This window comes from Prionailurus bengalensis, chromosome C2, assembly GCF_016509475.1.
Source record: "Prionailurus bengalensis isolate Pbe53 chromosome C2, Fcat_Pben_1.1_paternal_pri, whole genome shotgun sequence".
In the NCBI taxonomy this organism is placed as follows: domain Eukaryota; kingdom Metazoa; phylum Chordata; class Mammalia; order Carnivora; family Felidae; genus Prionailurus; species Prionailurus bengalensis.
In genome coordinates, this window is record NC_057350.1 from 157,617,245 (window position 1) to 157,634,137 (window position 16,893).

The window sequence follows — 16,893 nt, forward strand, 5'->3', positions numbered from 1 at the left end:
ACATATATAAATATAAATTTATATAAAATATAAATATACAAAATATATTTAAAACATATTCATATATATTTTATATGATATATAAAATATATTTAAATATGTATATATTTTTTAAGATTTTATTTTGGGGGCTGCCTGGGTGGCTAGTTGGTTGAGCGTCTGACTTTGGCTCAGGTCGTGATCTCACGGTTTGTGAGTCTGAGCCCTGCATCGAGCTCTGTGCTGACAGCTTGGAGCCTGGGGCCTGCTTCAGACTCTGTGTCTCCCTCTCTCTCTGCTCCTCCCTGACTCACGCTCTGTCTGTCTCTCTCTCAAAAATGAATAAACATTAAAAAAATTTAAAGATTTTATTTTTTTAAGTAATTTCTACACCCAACACGGGGCTTGAACTTGCAACCCCAAGACCTAGAGTCGCATGTTCCTCTGACTGAGCCAGCCGGGTGCCCCTCTTCATGTGTGTTATGCATGCGTGTTTAGAATTGATATATCTTCTTGATGAATAACAGTTTCATCATTTTGGGCGTGGCTTTCTATTCCTAGAGATATTTTCAAAATTAAAGTCTGCTTTTTGCCGTTGTTGTTTGGCGGGGCTATCGCTTCCGAGCGTGAACTTTAAGAGCCAAGGAGTCATTTTCCACAGTCCCCGTTTCACACTTCGGTGAGCTGTGGGAGGAACGTTCCAGGTGGCGGCTGTTCTGTCAGCGTGGGTCCTAGTGTGAAAACAACTGGGAACTGAGACCCCTAAAGGACTGGCAAAGGACGTGTAGTAAGAGAAATAATCTTGTTTTAAACTACTAAGACTCGGGTGTTGTTTGTTATGTAACATAACTCAGCCTGTACTGGCTGATACAGAAATATCGGGCTAATGCCTCGAAAATGTTATCTTCATTAGACAATCATATGAGACACTTGGCATCGGGTCCCCTGTCACCTCTGCACCCCGTATGTTCTCAACACTGCCCGTCCCCATCACTCACCTGTCAGGGACTGACCTTGCTCTCTTGTGGCCTTGCTCTCATCTACGGTTAACTTCACCCAGAACACTTTCCCCACCCTTCACGCGGCTAAAGCTTGTCTTTTTTTTTTTTTTTTTTTAGTGTTTATTTATTTTGAGAGAGCGAGCGAGCTGGTAAGGGCAGACCGAGAGGGAGAGAAAGAATCCCAAGCAGATGCCACACTCAGCACAGGGCCTGACACAGGCTCGATCTCATGACCGCGAGGTCGTGACCTGAGCCAGAATCAAGAGTCGGACGTCTAACTGACCAGGCCGCCAGGCGCCCCAAAAGCTCATCCTTAGGTCTCGTTTAAGAGGTCTCTCTAGTGACCCAGGGCAGATGCAAAGGACGCTTTGCCCAAATCTCTGTTACGGACTAGTGTCCCCAGTGTCCAGCTTCTGTGAGGACTGGTCCAGCCTCACAGATGCCCTCGTCTCTCGACTTCGGCGACCCGCCGTGAGCATAGCCAGTTCCCCTCCTCCTATGGCAACCTGCGGCCAACGGCTGGCCTCCGTGGGGTTGGGTAGTAAGCCCGCCCCCCCCCCCCCCCGCCCCGACTCAAGGCGAGGCCGACTCTGTGGTACAAAGAGTGTGTGTGTTTCTCTGGAACCGGCAGCCTCAGCTGACTGACCGACCGACCTCAGACACGAGTGCGCCCCGCCGACATCAGCAGAATCTGGTCCAGACTGGAACGGCCCAGCAGAACCGTGAGCTTAGGAAACAGCTGTTGTTTTCAGCTGAAGTTAGTCTCCCTGCTTATCCTTATTCCCCTGCGCCCTGTTCTTCCCTACTCCCTCTCTCCTCCGGGCATGCCTTCTATAAACCGCATGTGCCAAAGCCCTTGTCTTAGGTCCTGCAGGACGACAGGGTCCCCGACTGCCTGCTCCTGGGCCGTGAACCCGTCCTGCACCGCCCCTCCACTGTCCCAGACGTGGTTTCATTCATTCAGCGACCATGCCTCGAGTCTGTCTGGTTACTTACCTCTCCTACTAACTACAAACTTCTTGAAGGCACAGGCCTTGTTTTTATTATTACTGCTATTGACGGTAGCTCTAGGCTCTTAAAAAAAAGATGGAGAGGGGCGCCTGGGTGGCTCAGTCGGTTAAGCAGCCGACTCCGGCTCAGGTCATGATCTCGCGGTCCGTGAGTTCGAGCCCCGTGTCGGGCTCTGTGCTGACAGCTCGGAGCCTGGAGCCTGTTTCAGATTCTGTGTCTCCCTCTCTCTGACCCTCCCCCGTTCATGCTCTGTCTCTCTCTGTCTCAAAAATAAACATTAAAAAAAAAAAAAGATGGAGAGAGGGGTGGTAAAGTGGTTACCATTTTATCTTCAATGCCCGGCACGCATTAGGTACTCACTGATAGTTGAATGAACGAGGGAATGAATGAACGAAGGAATGGCTGTCCGGGATTAAGCAGAGAGATGCCGGCTGTAAGCACTTCTGTGAGCACATTGGAGATGAACGACATTTCCATAAAGAATGGATCTTGGGGACTTTTCGGGTTCAAAGACCAAGGACTTCAGCGATAGAATTTCTCCGCCGAAGAAGGGCTAGATCCAGTGTAGAAAAACACGGGAGCAGAAAATGGCTGAATTCTGCTACGAACAGAAAGAGGAGCACGTGGGACCGAGGCGACGTTGAACGGTCCTACTCAGTGAGGAGGGGCTCCGGGCCGGGTGCTCCCGCGGCCCGGTGTGCACATTTTACACGTGTTATATGTTGCCGCACACGCAGGCTGAGGAGGTGGTTATTCCCGAAAGCATCGCTCTGTTTGAGTGCCTGTGACGGGAGACTCCTTCCTAGCTGGAAAGAGGCGAAATGCTGGTGTTCAGTGTGGGGAAAAAAATCAGATGATCATCTCAGGCTCCTTTCTCCGCCCTCCACCTCCGTGCTCCTGAACAGTCAGAATCCTGTCCGCAACCAGGTTGGTTTCTGTAGAGTCTGTAACAAGACGAACGTGAACCTGCACAACTCGGGACAGGGCCTGGAAGGCCAATGTGTTCCAGCGAACACCGCCTTTCAGCTCCGCTCCTGGGGGAGTTTGCTGAGGGTCAAAGGGCCAGTGAAGGGCCAGACTCTGCAACGGTGGGTTTTGTCGGGGACAGAGGCCTGGTGTGGACGATCCCTCACTTTCTGACCTGCGTCCACCGGGGTCCCACCTGCGCAGGCCGTTCTGTTCTCCCCGCGCAGGCACACGACCAAGGGGCATTCGCCAAAACCTGGGGCCACAGGCCACACCTGGCCTGATGGCAGCCAGGCAGCATGGCTGAAACAGTGTTTTGTGTTTTGCGTTTTCTCCAAGGGAATACAAAACTGTCTCCTTGCAGCCTAATCGGCCAAGGCAACCTGTCTATGGGGAAAGAGTGTGGGATTTTTAGGCAAGAGACTGGAGTTTCAGTTTCGGCCCCCACAAGTGGGGTAAATCACAACGTCTCCTACTTCTCGGTTTTCCTAAACTACAAACTGGGCTGCATATCCCTTGACTTATTCCTTCAAAACGTTCTAATAAAGATTCAAAGGGTCACTGCATGCAACATAAAACATTCAAAGGCCTTTACACGGATTTGTTATTATTGTCATTGTTTTATGACCATTGCTAAAACGCCATCAGAGTCTAGGACGGGAACCTAGAAACTTCAGAGGTTAACAGACGTGTGGACACTAAATTCAGGACACTGCCATCCGGGTGGAGAGAGCTCCAATCCCCGCATCTCTCTGCACTCCAAACTCTGGTCAGACTGAGCTGCACGGCATCAGCTTCTGGAATTCTCCACCCTCCCTCCAGACCCTGGACCTCTGCAGGCACCGCTTCCCTCCCTGCAGCATCGTCTGTTGCCTTCCCTGCTGCCCCTTCTCCTTCCTCTTACTCCCCATCTGGCTCAGCTCTGGGAAGCTAGCTCCGAGCGACCCCGACTCCACACCAAGCCTGCAAATAGATCCCCGTGTCACAGCACCCTTGGTCTCGCCCGGGGCCCCGTGTTCCCAGCACAATGTCGCGTTGTCCGTTTACACTTCTCTGTGCTCCCTGAGAGGCAGGAACATGTCTTACTCAGTAGCAGAGGGTTTGGACTAAGGACCAAATAAACACTGAGTAAATGGAAAAAGACAAAGAAAGAAAAAAGCCCAGTCTGAGAGTTACAGCTGAGAAGCACGCTCACCACGCTGAAAGTGGACCCGAAACCCCGGGGACCCCTCGCTGACACATCTCGGGACACGTCGTGATTTCTAAGGCCATGGAAAAGAGGACAGGGGTGTGGAGCAGCCCACGCGTGTGGGGAGAAGATCCCACTGCTTGGTGAAAGTTAAAGCAAAGCTGAGGTCAACTGGACAACTCTTGCTCAGAAATCTCAATCGAAACATGTCAGCCAAGACAATACAGGAGGGACCCAGCCTGGGCTTCAAGGCCGGTGCCCGTCGCCTCGTGCCACCACGCGCTGTGGCTGCTGGCTGGCTCACAGCGGGCGTTTCTAGTCCGTGTTCTGCGTCATGATTCCCCTTGAGTTAATACTCGGCAGGACCACCGGGGGCCAGGTTACCTGCAAAAGAGACAGCGGAAGTCCATTCTTTCAACGCAGACTGAGCCTACCTACTGTGGGCCAAGCAAGCGCTCCGCTTTGCCCAGGAGGGGCTGGGGCCGGGGCCGAATAGGCCTCAGTTCACGCCCCGGGGGCCCTCGGGCGTTCGGTGGGCTGACGGAAACGCGCACAACTCACCGGGCTACAACCCAGCACGACCTGTACATGGGAGTTGCTTTTTTACTTAAGGGCCACAAGTCCTTTGCCATTCCTCCCATCAGGTGGTAGGATCTAAGGTCCCTCCCCTTGAATCTGGGTGTGCCTCCTGAGTCTGGGTCTTCAAGGGCCAGGCAGCTGGCACCGGGTTCTGCTAGAAAGCTTACGCTCTCAGAACCTGCCGCCACGCCGAAGGAGCCAGAGCGGCCACACGCAGGTGCTTCAGGGACAGTCCCGCCTGAGCTCAGACTCCAAGTCATCCCAGCCGGACACGAGGGAAGGAAAGTCCCGATGGTTCCGTACCCGGCAGAGGCCCCACGTATCACAGAACAAAGGCAGGCCATCCTCCCGTGCCCGTCCGGACTTCCGATCTGTAGAATCACGTCCAACACGAACCGGCCGCTCTGTGCCACTTACACAAACTCACTGACATGCCTCATACACAACTACAGACGACAACGGAAACAGCCCACGATGAGACACACCCTTCGGGCCAGGAACGCGATATCCTTCCTCTGTAAAGGCTTTACCGCGCACAGGGCTGGAGGACGGGCCCAGGGTTCCTTGGCGGCCTTGGAAGCTTTCCCACTGGTGGCTGGGGCCCTGCTCAGCTTTTCTCACTTCCTCCTGGTGTGGAGGTGAGTGTCACCCTTTCCGTGAAGAGCTGAGGGTCCACTTGTCCTGGGAGACCCAGAGCTGCTCATGCAGGACAGAGGTGCACGCCCCTGAATCACATCCCGCGTGAACCTGGTGTGCTCGGTGAGGTGCCGTGGGCAGCTGTGTGTCGCTTGCTCACGTTCCCGGTCACCTTGTGGCCCTCGTTACGCCCCGTGGCCACCGGGTAGCGCGGAGCTGGGGCCGCTGCTCTTCGATGGCTGCTGTGGCGGAAGGGGCCCTACTCGGGTTTTGGGAACAAGGGTCTTTTCCATAGGCTGGTGTGGCTTTCCAGGCACTGCCCCTCTCTCCACCCCCCCTCCCCCAGGGTCACGTTAATGCTGGAGGGTCTTGGGGCGCCTGGGTGGCCCAGTGGGTTAAGCATCTGACTTTGACTCAGGTCATGATCTCATGGTTCGTGAGTTTGAGCCCCACATCGGGCCCTCTGCTGTCGGCAAAGACCCTGCTTCAGATTCCCTGTCCCCCTCTCTCTGCCCCTTTCCTGCTTGCTCTCTCTCTCAAATCAACACTAAAAAAAAAATGAAAAAAAAGTATTAAAAAAATGCTGGAGGGTCTTGACAGATGATGCACCTTCACGCTTTCTGTGGAACCTCCTCTTGCCCCTCGAATCTGTGTCCACGTCTTATGCTAGACTGTCTCCTCCCCTTGGCGCCCTTCAGCCCAGCACAGTGGTTGGTCAGGAGAACGAGGCTGTTGAACCGAACTCAAGGGGACACAGGGAACGGATGGTATGTCCCAGGTGGCATTTCTTCTCCCCTCGTCCCTCAGGTCTCCAGACGACGGCTTACCAGTTCCTGCGGGGGAATGTCACAGGGAAGAATCCAACCAGCGTCGGAATCCAACCCACTTACTACATGGCAAGTACCGCCCGAGCAGCTTTTAGGTTACTGGATTGGATTTGAACCCCACGAGGATTAGAAACCCCACACGCTTCGGAGGTGGGGAAGTTGAAGCTTCTAAGTGAGTCACGTGAGCTCACGCCAGTGCTAAGTGACAGAGCGGGAGCAGGACCCTGCGTTTCTGTCGTGGCGCCTGTCCTGTCTCACCCGGGGACGCAGCGCCTCTGGTTTGGGAGTTCAGAAGACTGAGGCTGGTGGGGGGCCTCCTCGCGTGTGGGAAAGCCCCTCCAGATGAAAGCAGAGCCGCTGTCTGGAGGGAGATCTGTTCTGACTCTTCCTGGGGCATTTACAAGGCTGCTGGGTGTCCAGTTGACCAACATCACTGCCGGGAGGCTGGAGGCCAAGGGACAGCCCAGAAAGCACTGCTCAGTCAGACCGAGAGCAGGGCCGGGGCTCAAACCCAGAGCCGCCTCCCTCCTGTTGTCGGGATGTTGACTGGACTTTCCTCACAGCCCACGAGTTACTGGCTCACACCAGCCATTTGTTCTACCACAGACCAGACAGAATCCCTCATGTTGACTAAAAAAGTGGTTTCAGAAAATGACTTTCGGGGCCCCTGGCTGGCTCGGTCAGAAGAGCATGCATCTCTTGATCTTGGGGTCGTGAGTTCGAGCCCCACTTTGGGGGCAGAGATGACTTAAACAAATAAATAAACTTAAAAAAAAAAAAGAAAGGAAATAACTTTTTTTTTTTTCCTTTTCCTCCTCAGGCAAGAAACAAAGACCACACAAGATCATTTCCTAGCTGTGCCATCTGACAGAAGACACACGGCTTGCTGGGGAAACAAGGGAAAAAACCCAAACTCAGATGAGTGCCAAACAACTTCATCCTCAATAAACTGGATTTGCTGAGAGATACAGACTGACAGAGACAAAAAGAGAGACACTGAAGAGGGTGGAGCCAGATGAAGAGGGAGGACAGAGGAAGGGGTGCCAACTCCAGAAGGGACAGCACTCTTCTGCTGCCTCCTTTTTTGCTCGCCTCAAAGACATCTGAAATTGTCTGGGGTTTCTTAAAAAGTTAAACATGTGACTAAACATGTAGAAGCTAAACACGTTACCATGTGACTAAACAATTCTACTCGGGGGAGGTGAAAACCTATGACCACGCAAAGAATCGTACGCGGATGTTTACAACATCAGTATTCCTGATAGCCCCAAACCAGAAACATTTCAAATGCTCAACCACTGGAACGCCTGGGTGGCTTGGTCGGTTAAGCATTTGACTTCTGCTCAGGTCATGATCTCACGGTTCGTGGGTTCAAGTCCCGCGTCGGGCTCTGTGCCGACAGCTCGGAGCCTGGAACCTGCTTCGGATTCTGTGTCTCCCTCTCTCTCTGCCCCTCCCCTGCCTGTGCGCGCTCTCGCGCTCTCTCTCTCTCTCAAAAAGAAACAAACATTAAAAAAAATTTAAAACAAGATGTTCTGTACGGTGTACAAACCTGGGGTACATCTAAACCAAGGGTACAAAGGAAAAGGCCACAATGTTCATCACCAGGATTGAGAATATGGAAATATTCCAAGACCATTGGTGTTAGGGTTGGGTTAGCACAGGCCTGCTCAGAAAGTCCCAGAATATTAAAATCAGCTTAAAGAGAAATTTAATGTAAAAGGTTTACATGGCAGGTAATAAAGGCACTGCCCTTACTATTTTCAGAGGCAGCAGCCACACAGAGTTAAGAAATCAGGAGTGCCAGGAGGTACGTATTTTAAAAATGGCATCCTAGGGGCATCTGGGTGGCTCAGTCGGTTGAGCGTCGGACTTCAATTCAGGTCACGATCTCACGGTCTGTGAGTTCGAGCCCCATGTCGGGCTCTGTGCTGACAGCTCGGAGCCTGGAGCCTGCTTCGGATTCTGGGTCTCCCTCTCTCTGTGCCCCTCCCCCACTCACGCTCTGTCTCCCTCTTTCTCAAAAATAAATGAACATTAAAAAAAATGGCATCACAGAAGGTGAAATGAATACCTCCCCAAGGCAGTGTGGAGAGCTGGATGGGACGTGCAGAGTCATGGGTGGTACAATTTATGTATCGGATTCTGGTTTTCCGGAACATGACATCCTGGACAAGGGATGTCACAGTGCTGTGGGAGAGATTCTCTCACACTGACAAGACAGAAAGAACACTGGCTTTGGACAGAGACAGATGAGATCGGAATCTGACTCCGCCTCCTGCTTAAGCCTCCAACGTTTTCATGTGTCAGGCGGGCTTACTGCTGCCTACCTGAGCGTGGTTCAGAAGACGGGGCGAACAGAATGGAAGCACACACTCCCGCGAGGGGATCCCACTCCACTGCCTGAGCCCTCTGGAGCCTCGACAGGTAGTGCCTGCAACAGCGGAGGTGCGACTTACCAACATCCACAACGCTTCACAAGGAACCGTCTCACATTTCTTCCCGAAGCTCGCAAGTGGGCACAGTTCTGGAGTCTCATTTTCTAAGTTGTCGGTAACTAGCAGTGAAAGATAAAGAAATGATGCCTAAGTCTACGCAGCACCTCCTTCGCCCCATGGTGTCCCTCCACCATCAAATGCAGGACATCTGCAGCAAAGATGCTGCAGAAAACAATCCTAAAGAAAGTTCTAGGTTCTGTTAGTCTCAACCCAGAGACGCCTCCTGCCAGCTGACTCAGCCGGAGCCGTGATTCTCCCTGGTGAATCCCACATTCCTCACTGGTGTCCATGAGAAGGGTAAAGGACACGATCATGGAGATGTATTGCAGATGAGCATCAAAAGTCTTTCCTTTCTTCCTCCCTTGACAGATGGCGCATCTTTTCTGTAAAGGACTTAAAACTCGGGTGGGCAAAAGGAAAAAGCGAACTCTTTCTCAAACGCTTACCACCCCGGTATGATCGATGAACGTTTTGGTTTATGTTGTTCCGATTCTTTCCCGGGGGAACACAAGCATGCGTTGGTGTGGGACGTGTGCAGAGGGTGCCTAGAAGCTGGCACCAGGCTACGCGGCTTCAGACCCTGTCTCTACCACCGTTTACAGCTGTGTGGCTGGGCAAACCGGGGAAGGTGATGGCACATTCCTTGGTCCTTGTGAGGGGCGAGCGCATTAAGTATGCTCAGAACCAGACATGGAATAGGTCTAGGGCTCAACCCATGAGAGCTACTGCCCCACGGCAGGACACGCCTGTTCTGGAAGGCCGTGATCTGTGTACGTGCACAGCACGCACGCTCATGCGTATGTGTGTCTGTGACGTGTGGTCAGGCCTGTGTCGTGTGCGTATGTGCAGTTGTTTTGTCTAAACACACAGAATGGGACCAAACTTAAGGTAATCTGCTTTCTTCGCCCACCATACCACGAGAGCGTTTTCATGTACGGACCTACGTCCCATTTTCGTGGCTACGTGATATCCTACTGCGCAGGGGTGCCCTACTATGTACCCTCTCCAGCTGCTGAGGCTTCAGGTCGTTCGCACAATGGTTTTGAGCTGCACTGATGGGCTACCTCGTTGACATCACAGAAACACAAAAGGAAGTCAAACGAGGATCAGAGAAGCAGCAGTCCAGTAGATCAAACCAAGACTATTTTCCATTCCTTTGAACCGCAAGTTAGTGAAGTGGCTTATTCGACCCACTCAAGTCTAGTTATGATTTAAATCAGAACCTATAATTTAATACCTGCTCAACATTAAAAACAGTTAACGTCATTTGAATAAAATTTTATTTAACAAAAAGACAACATGATTCTTTCAAAATAAAAATCAGGAACACCTTTTAAGCTTCAATTTCGACTGTGCGGACTCATCGTGCGTGACCGTGTGGCCACCCTCATCACGCGTCCCCTGTGGCCCCTGCCAGCCACCGCGAGGCTGCCGGGAAAACCCCAGGAGAAAACACCCGTGCTAAATCTATTTTCCAATAGGACTTTCCAGGGAATGTTGGCATTACGCGAGGGATACGGGAGGTATGTGCAAGGCTGAAACTCCAAAGGGTCACAGTGTTTAGCCATCAGACACGGTCCAATCCCGAGTCTCGATCAGACAGGTCTGGCAGGGGATGACTGGAGGTGGGAGTAGCACTGATGAGCGGCCTGTCCACAAACTCCACGGTGCACAGTTCCGGGCCATTGTCATCACAGGGCGCGCGCTCCAGTTCCAGCACCATGATGGTGTTTGGGGCTGACGTTACCAGGATGTGCCGTGGCACAAACAAAGTCACCTGGGGGCCCCGCCCTGGCCAATATCGACCAAGGTTAAAGCCATTAATCCACACCTGACCCTGCAGAGACAGAAATATAAGAAAAGTGGTATAAGAAAGTGGTCCAGGTTCATTCTTCTGCATGTCGCTGTCCAGTTTTCCCAGCACCGTTTGCTGAAGAGACTGTCTTTATTCCATTGGATATTCTTTCCTGCTTTGTCAAGGATTAGTTGGCCATACGTTTGTGGGTCCATTTCTGGGTTCTCTATCCTGTTCCATTGGTCTGATTGTCTGTTCTTGTGCCAGACCCATACCGTCTAGATGGTTACAGTTTTGTAATAAGCGTCCGACTCTTGATTTTGGCTCGGGTCATGATCTCACAGTTTCATGAGTTCAAGCCCCATATCGGGCTCTGTGTTGACCCTGCAGAACCTGCTGGGGATTCTTTCTCTCTCTGCCCCTCCCCTGTTCGCACTCAAAATAAATCAACTTAAAAAAATTATTAAAAAAAAAAAAGAAGCAAAGGGGCATTTGGGTGTGTCTACAGAGACCCCCTGCATGGGCTAGGGTTTGCTCATAGAGTAGGACTTAACGGTTGGCTGAATAAATGGAACATTCTATCACAGAGGAAGAGAGAGAGGGAAAGAGGGGAGAGCAAGAGAGGGAGAGAGAGGGAGAATGAATGTATGGGAGATGAAGGAGCCACCTTGGAGGAGGTACGGCCGTGGCGTCACCTGCCGAGCCCCGACCCCCCACGTGCTGTGGCTGCTCACCTCAAATTACTCCGTTGCCCACTTTGGGGAATTTTCAGCCTCCAGGTGTCCCCTTTATCCTCACTCTGTCTGAATTTCCTACCCGGGTTCAAATCTCAGTCCTGCTCCTTCCTGGCTGCCCGAGCTCGGGCAGGTGCCGCTCACACTGGTGACCGGGGACAGTGGGAGGCAGCAGGCGCTGTCTGGCGGTCAGCACGGCGGCTGGCGCCGGGGCCGAGCCCAGGGAGGGACGGCGCTCCTCCCGCTACCGTAAAAAGATCTTGGCTTTCACATGCCTGCAAAAGGAGGCCAGTGATTGAAAACCACCCGTCTGTTGGGTTAAGTCATTTAGAGAAAGGATGACAGTTTTACAGTTCTCAGAATATTTTACTCTTGTTTTCACCGCAGGACACGCTATCTCGATCCTTCCTACGAGGCATACGCAACGACAGCTTTATCGGGTTTTTATCAGGGTAAGATCTGCCGGTGCCTTGTTTTTGCAGTAGTAGAGAAGAGCAGCACTTTACTTTCGAGGCCGAGGAGGAGACGGGTTCAAGGGCAGAGCGGTGGGAGGGCGGTGAGAGCACACGGGCGTCACAATGTGTCCCGGCAGAGGCCACGCCGGCTCCCGGCTCAGTGACGAGGTGGACGACTGCAGGTCCGGTCCATTCTCCCACCCACGGTTTCCTTTCCTGAGAATCCAAGGGACCGCCCCTCACGTCTCTGGTGCCGGACGGACGTGTCTGCCTGAAAGCCGGCAACGGTTTCCCTGGATGCCCTTTGCCAGCGGGTTCTGGGCTAAAGCTGAGGCTGGGCACGTGGAAGGGACTGCTCCTGGGGTGTGATGTCACAGAGACACCGGACTGATGGAACCAGGGGCGCCTGCGGGTGAGCCTGTCCCGTGCCCAGCTTGTCTTCCTAAATGCTGCCCCACAGACCAATAGTGCAGTGGCCTCACCGGGCAACAGTCCCTAAGACCTGCTTGGGAGCTCCCCACAGCACCACTCGGGCAGCAAGACTTGCTCCCGAGAGCCTGGAGGGGCCGGCCTGACCAGGGGACAGGGCTGCTCAGTGTGTCTGCCCGTGACCCCCCGGCCCCTCCCCCGACTTCCGCTTTCCTGGCTCATCCCACGCGGGGGTGAGGTCCCGCTCCTCCTAGGAAATAGTGGCCCCACAGTCTACACTGTGACACACAGACACAATCCCAACTGTCGCTCCCAGGTGCTCATCAAAGTGGACATGACTTTGCTGCTTCCTTAATTCTGGACACAGCACAATCTGCTCCGGCTTTTCTTTCCTCCCCCAAATGACTACCTGTGGCCTGTTGCGGGGCCTTCCGCTCCCCTATGAACTCTGCCTCCTGCCTCACCCAGACGACCCTCCGCTTTCCGGGGACTGTGCCCTGCATCTTCCGTCTGACTTTCCTTTACACCTTTCGTGGTCTTGGTTAATTCTCAAAAGCTATGAATTTCTCCAATACAAAATTTCCTTCCACTCTCAGCTCCTAAAAGAATAGGCATTAAATGAAGTTTAAGGTGGTTTGGTTGCCCTTCCTGGAGAGGAATCAAGACCTTGGAAAGAACAGACAGACAATTTGCAAAGAAAGGGCCATAGTCCCACAGCTCGGAAGGACCGCTGTTCAACAGAACTTTCTGCAACGTTACAGTGTTCTGTGCTGCCCAACCCAGCAGCTACGTGCACTCGGCCACGGCTGTTGAGCGCTTGAAATGGGGTAATGTGAAGGAGGGACCGAGTTTTCATTACTTTTCGTTAATTTAAACGTAAACGTCACGGCCACGTGTGGCTAGCCGTCTTCTAGACAAAGTCACAACCCATGCGGTCTCAGATTCCTGTAGGCTCCTCACAGGGCCCCCGACTCCCTTTATTAACTCTAGAACCCTTGCTCTGCACCATAGCAGAGCGAAAGCCAGAAATCAGACGCTTTTTGCGTGTTCTTGCCTCTGACCTTGACCCACGGCCCCCAGACAGCCTCCTGCCTGCTTCCTCCCCGCCCTGTCTGTGCCACTCACACCCGCACGGGACTCTTCTCCATCACTCGGACATGCCAAGCCGGTACCTGCACTGCGGCCACCGTTCTGGCTGCCTGACAGCTGTTCCCCCAGGCCCCCAACTTTCGGACCACAGAGATCTCAACCCCATCGTCACCTCCTCAGGGAGAAGAGCCGTGGCCACCCATGATACCGGGCCTTCCAGTCCGGGTCACCTACTGCCCCCTCGGTCTCTTCTTTTTACTCTAGTCATTGTCATTATTTGACATGGGTACCATTTGTCTGATTATCGGCTTATCAGCTATTTCCAGCATACGTTCTACGAAGGGAAGAAACTTCGTTCGTCTTGTTCGAAGCGAGACTGTCAGCACTCAGCAGTGATACTCAGTATATACCTAGCAGCACTCATTAGGGGAGACTGGCTGATAATTCTGCCTGAGACCAGATTCAACAACGAGGTGACACGGAGTCCTACTGAAAGGATATTCCATGCCCCTCTGCTCCCAGCTCAAGAGTTTTAGAGACTCTTGGTCACTGGAAGAGAGAGAAAATATTTGCATTTGTTTCTCCTCGATCAGCACTGTGATTTGTTCCTCAAAAATTACTCTAAAAGCATCAAATTTTTAAAAATTCTATGAAAAACTACACGCACTCTGATTACTGTTTTTCTTTAAAAAGTGATGCTGAAATTATTAGGGGCGGGGGAGAGTCCGCACATGTTGGTAAATGTGATGGTAAAAGTGGGCTCATTCTTAATACGGCGAGCCCCGTCAGGGCCCAGCATTTGCAGGGCGAACCCCAGTGGCTTCTGGGGCTTTCTGGGGCTGTCCCAGCTAAAAGAGTTGCATGACAAAGTCTTTCTCTGACCATGGCTTGACCTCCGGTGGGCTGCCCCCTCTGCTATTGTCACCAAGGTGATGATCGTTCCCATAAATGTTAGGTTTCCGGAAATGTGTGACCTGCTTCTCTGTTAATCAGACAGATGTGTGTCTGTTTTAAATCCTCTAGACAGACACCGTCCTCTCCTAAGAACTTCAAGCAAAATGTCAATGCTGTTTTAAGTCACAGTTTCACGTTTTTCGAACTTGCTTGGGAGTTCCTTCGAAATCAGCAAGCTCTGGTTGGACGCTGACTTTGTCCGACTCTGAGAGAAGTTTCTCAAGCTTAGAGGGCCGTCATGACACACAATTAACGAGCGGTTGTGATGCCAACACGGTAGAAAAGAAAGAGAATTTTTAAAAAAACGGTAAGAGAGCGAGGGGCTTGCTTAGATAAGATGGGAAAGAGACCTCGCACCGCACTTCACGAGGGAAAATTAATGCTCCGTTTCCTTCAGAGCCAAAGGGGTCAGAGCTGATGCAAATCACACCCCCTCACTTCCTCCGCGGTCTTGGGGTAATAAATACCTCTACGGTCTCTGTATTTTATGACAGATCCAACTAGAACTAAAGCCATGGAAATATAAATTAGCATAAGAGATGAATTACTTCCTCCTTTTATCCAGCCCCAGACATGAATTCCTTTCCTTCTCAGCCCCTGAAGTTCTACCATCGCGTGACCTTTTTAGGACCCTACCCGACAGTGGGCACCGTGCTCTGTCGCATACCTGGACCAGAGCTAAGAACCGGTGTGCAAAAACTGCCTCCCGGCAGCCATCCCACGCACGGCAAACTGCAGGAGACCCTCTTCAAGTCAGAGCGTATTTACTGCTGTGTACACGTAATTCTCACAAGTTTGTCACTACATTTTAAGACATTTTTAAATTTTATTTATTTGTATTTTAAAGTAAGCTCTATGCCTGGGGCGCCCGGGTGGCTCAGTTGGTTAAGCGTCCGACTCTGGCTCAGGTCATGATCTCACAGTTCATGCGTTTGAACCCCACATCGGGCTCTGTGCTGACAGTTCAGTGCCTGGAGCCTGCTTTGGATTCTGTATCCCTCTCTCTCAAAAATAAATAAACAGTAAAAAAAAAAAAAATAAAGTAAAAAAAAATAAAGTAAGCTCTAGGTCCAACATGGGGCTTGAACTCATGACCCCAAGACCAAGAGTTGCATGTGCTCTATGGACTCATAAGCCAGCCGGGTGTCTCGTTTTGTTGCTAAATTTATATATATATATTATATATATATATATATATATATATATATATATATATATATGGAAAGATTATCTTGTTTCCAAGCTCACAGGACTTGTGACTAGGAAGCAATGAATTAGGTTGGAAACAGTACTTTGTAGGGGGTAAAAACAACTGAAAATCAGGCCAAGAGTTAAAAAGCTTATCGGATTCAGAATGAAAGGAGGGTCAAGAGTGCTGAGACCTGTGGCAGGTTGCAGAAATGGCCACAGTTCTGTGCAGCTCCCCCTGTCGAGAGCCAGAATCTGTTCCTTCATTCCTCGGATCCAGCTGGTCTAGTGAACGCCCTGGCCAAAGAACACGGAAGAAGTGACTTGTGAATTCTGACCTGGGCCTTAGGAAGCCTTGCACACTGGAACCAGAAAAGACCCCGAATAGCCAAAGCAATCTTGGTGTCACAATCCTGGACTTCAAGCTGTATTACAAAGCTGTAACCACCAAGACAGTATGGTACTGGCACAAGAACAGACACTCAGATCAATGGAACAGAATAGAGAACCCAGAAATGGACCCACAAACGTATGGCCAACGAATCTTTGACAAAGCAGGAAAGAATATCCAATGGAATAAAGACAGTCTCTTCAGCAAGTGGTGCTGGGAAAACTGGACAGCAACATGCAGGAAAATGAACCTGGACCACTTTCTTACATCATACAGAAAAATAAACTCAAAATGATGAAAGACCTCAACGTAAGAAAGGAAGCCATCAAAATCCTCGAGGAGAAAGCAGGCAAAAACCTCTCTGATCTTGGCCGCAGCAACTTCTTACTCAACACGTCTCCGGAGGCAAAGGAAACCAAAGCAAAAATGAACTACTGGGACCTCATCAAAACAAAAAGCTTCTGCACAGCGAAGGGAACAATCAGCAAAAATAAAAGGCAACTGATGGAATGGGAGAAGACATTTGCAAATGACATATCAGATAAAGGGTTAGTATCCAAAATCTACAAAGAACTTATCAAACTCAACACCCAAAAAATAATCCAGTGAAGAAATGGGCAAAAGACAAGAATAGACACTTCTGCAAGGAAGACATCCAGATGGCCAACCGACACATGAAAAAATGCTCAACATCACTCATCATCAGGGAAACACAAATCAAAACCACAATGAGATACCACCTCACACCTGTCAGAATGACTAACATTAACAACTCAGACAACAACAGATGTTGGCGAGGATGCAGAGAAAGAGGATCTCTTGTGCACTGCTGGTGGGAATGCAAACCGGGGCAGTCACTCTGGAGAACAGTCTGCAGCTTCCTCAAAAAACTAAAAACTACCCTACGACCCAGCAATTGCACTACTAGGCATTTATCCAAAGGATCCAGGTGTGCTGTTTCGAAGGGACACGTGCACCCCCATGTTTATAGCAGCACTATCCACAATAGCCAAAGTCTGGAAAGAGCCCAAATGTCCATCGATGGATGAATGGATAAAGAAGATGGGGTATATATATATATACACAATGGAGTATTACTCGGCAATCAAAAACAATGAAATCTTGCCATTGGCAACTACGTGGATGGAACTGGAGGGTATTACGCTAAGTGA

The 16,893-nt window shown here is 51.0% G+C and overlaps 1 protein-coding gene across 3 annotated transcripts in view; it reads right to left on the reverse strand.

Annotated features, from left to right (window-relative positions):
• Positions 1-7,882: 7,882 nt before the first annotated feature.
• The window catches only part of GLB1 (galactosidase beta 1), an 87,524-nt gene continuing 78,513 nt past the window's right edge, over positions 7,883-16,893 (reverse strand). Inside the window, exon 16 of one of the 3 annotated variants that reach the window (XM_043595853.1) lies at positions 7,883-8,622. In XM_043595853.1, the coding sequence (XP_043451788.1) occupies positions 8,530-8,622 (93 nt within the window). In that variant the 3' untranslated portion in view covers positions 7,883-8,529. Of the gene's footprint in view, positions 8,746-9,949; positions 10,524-16,893 lie in introns of those variants that run through there. The other 2 variants (XM_043595854.1, XM_043595852.1) reach the window with 2 other exon arrangements.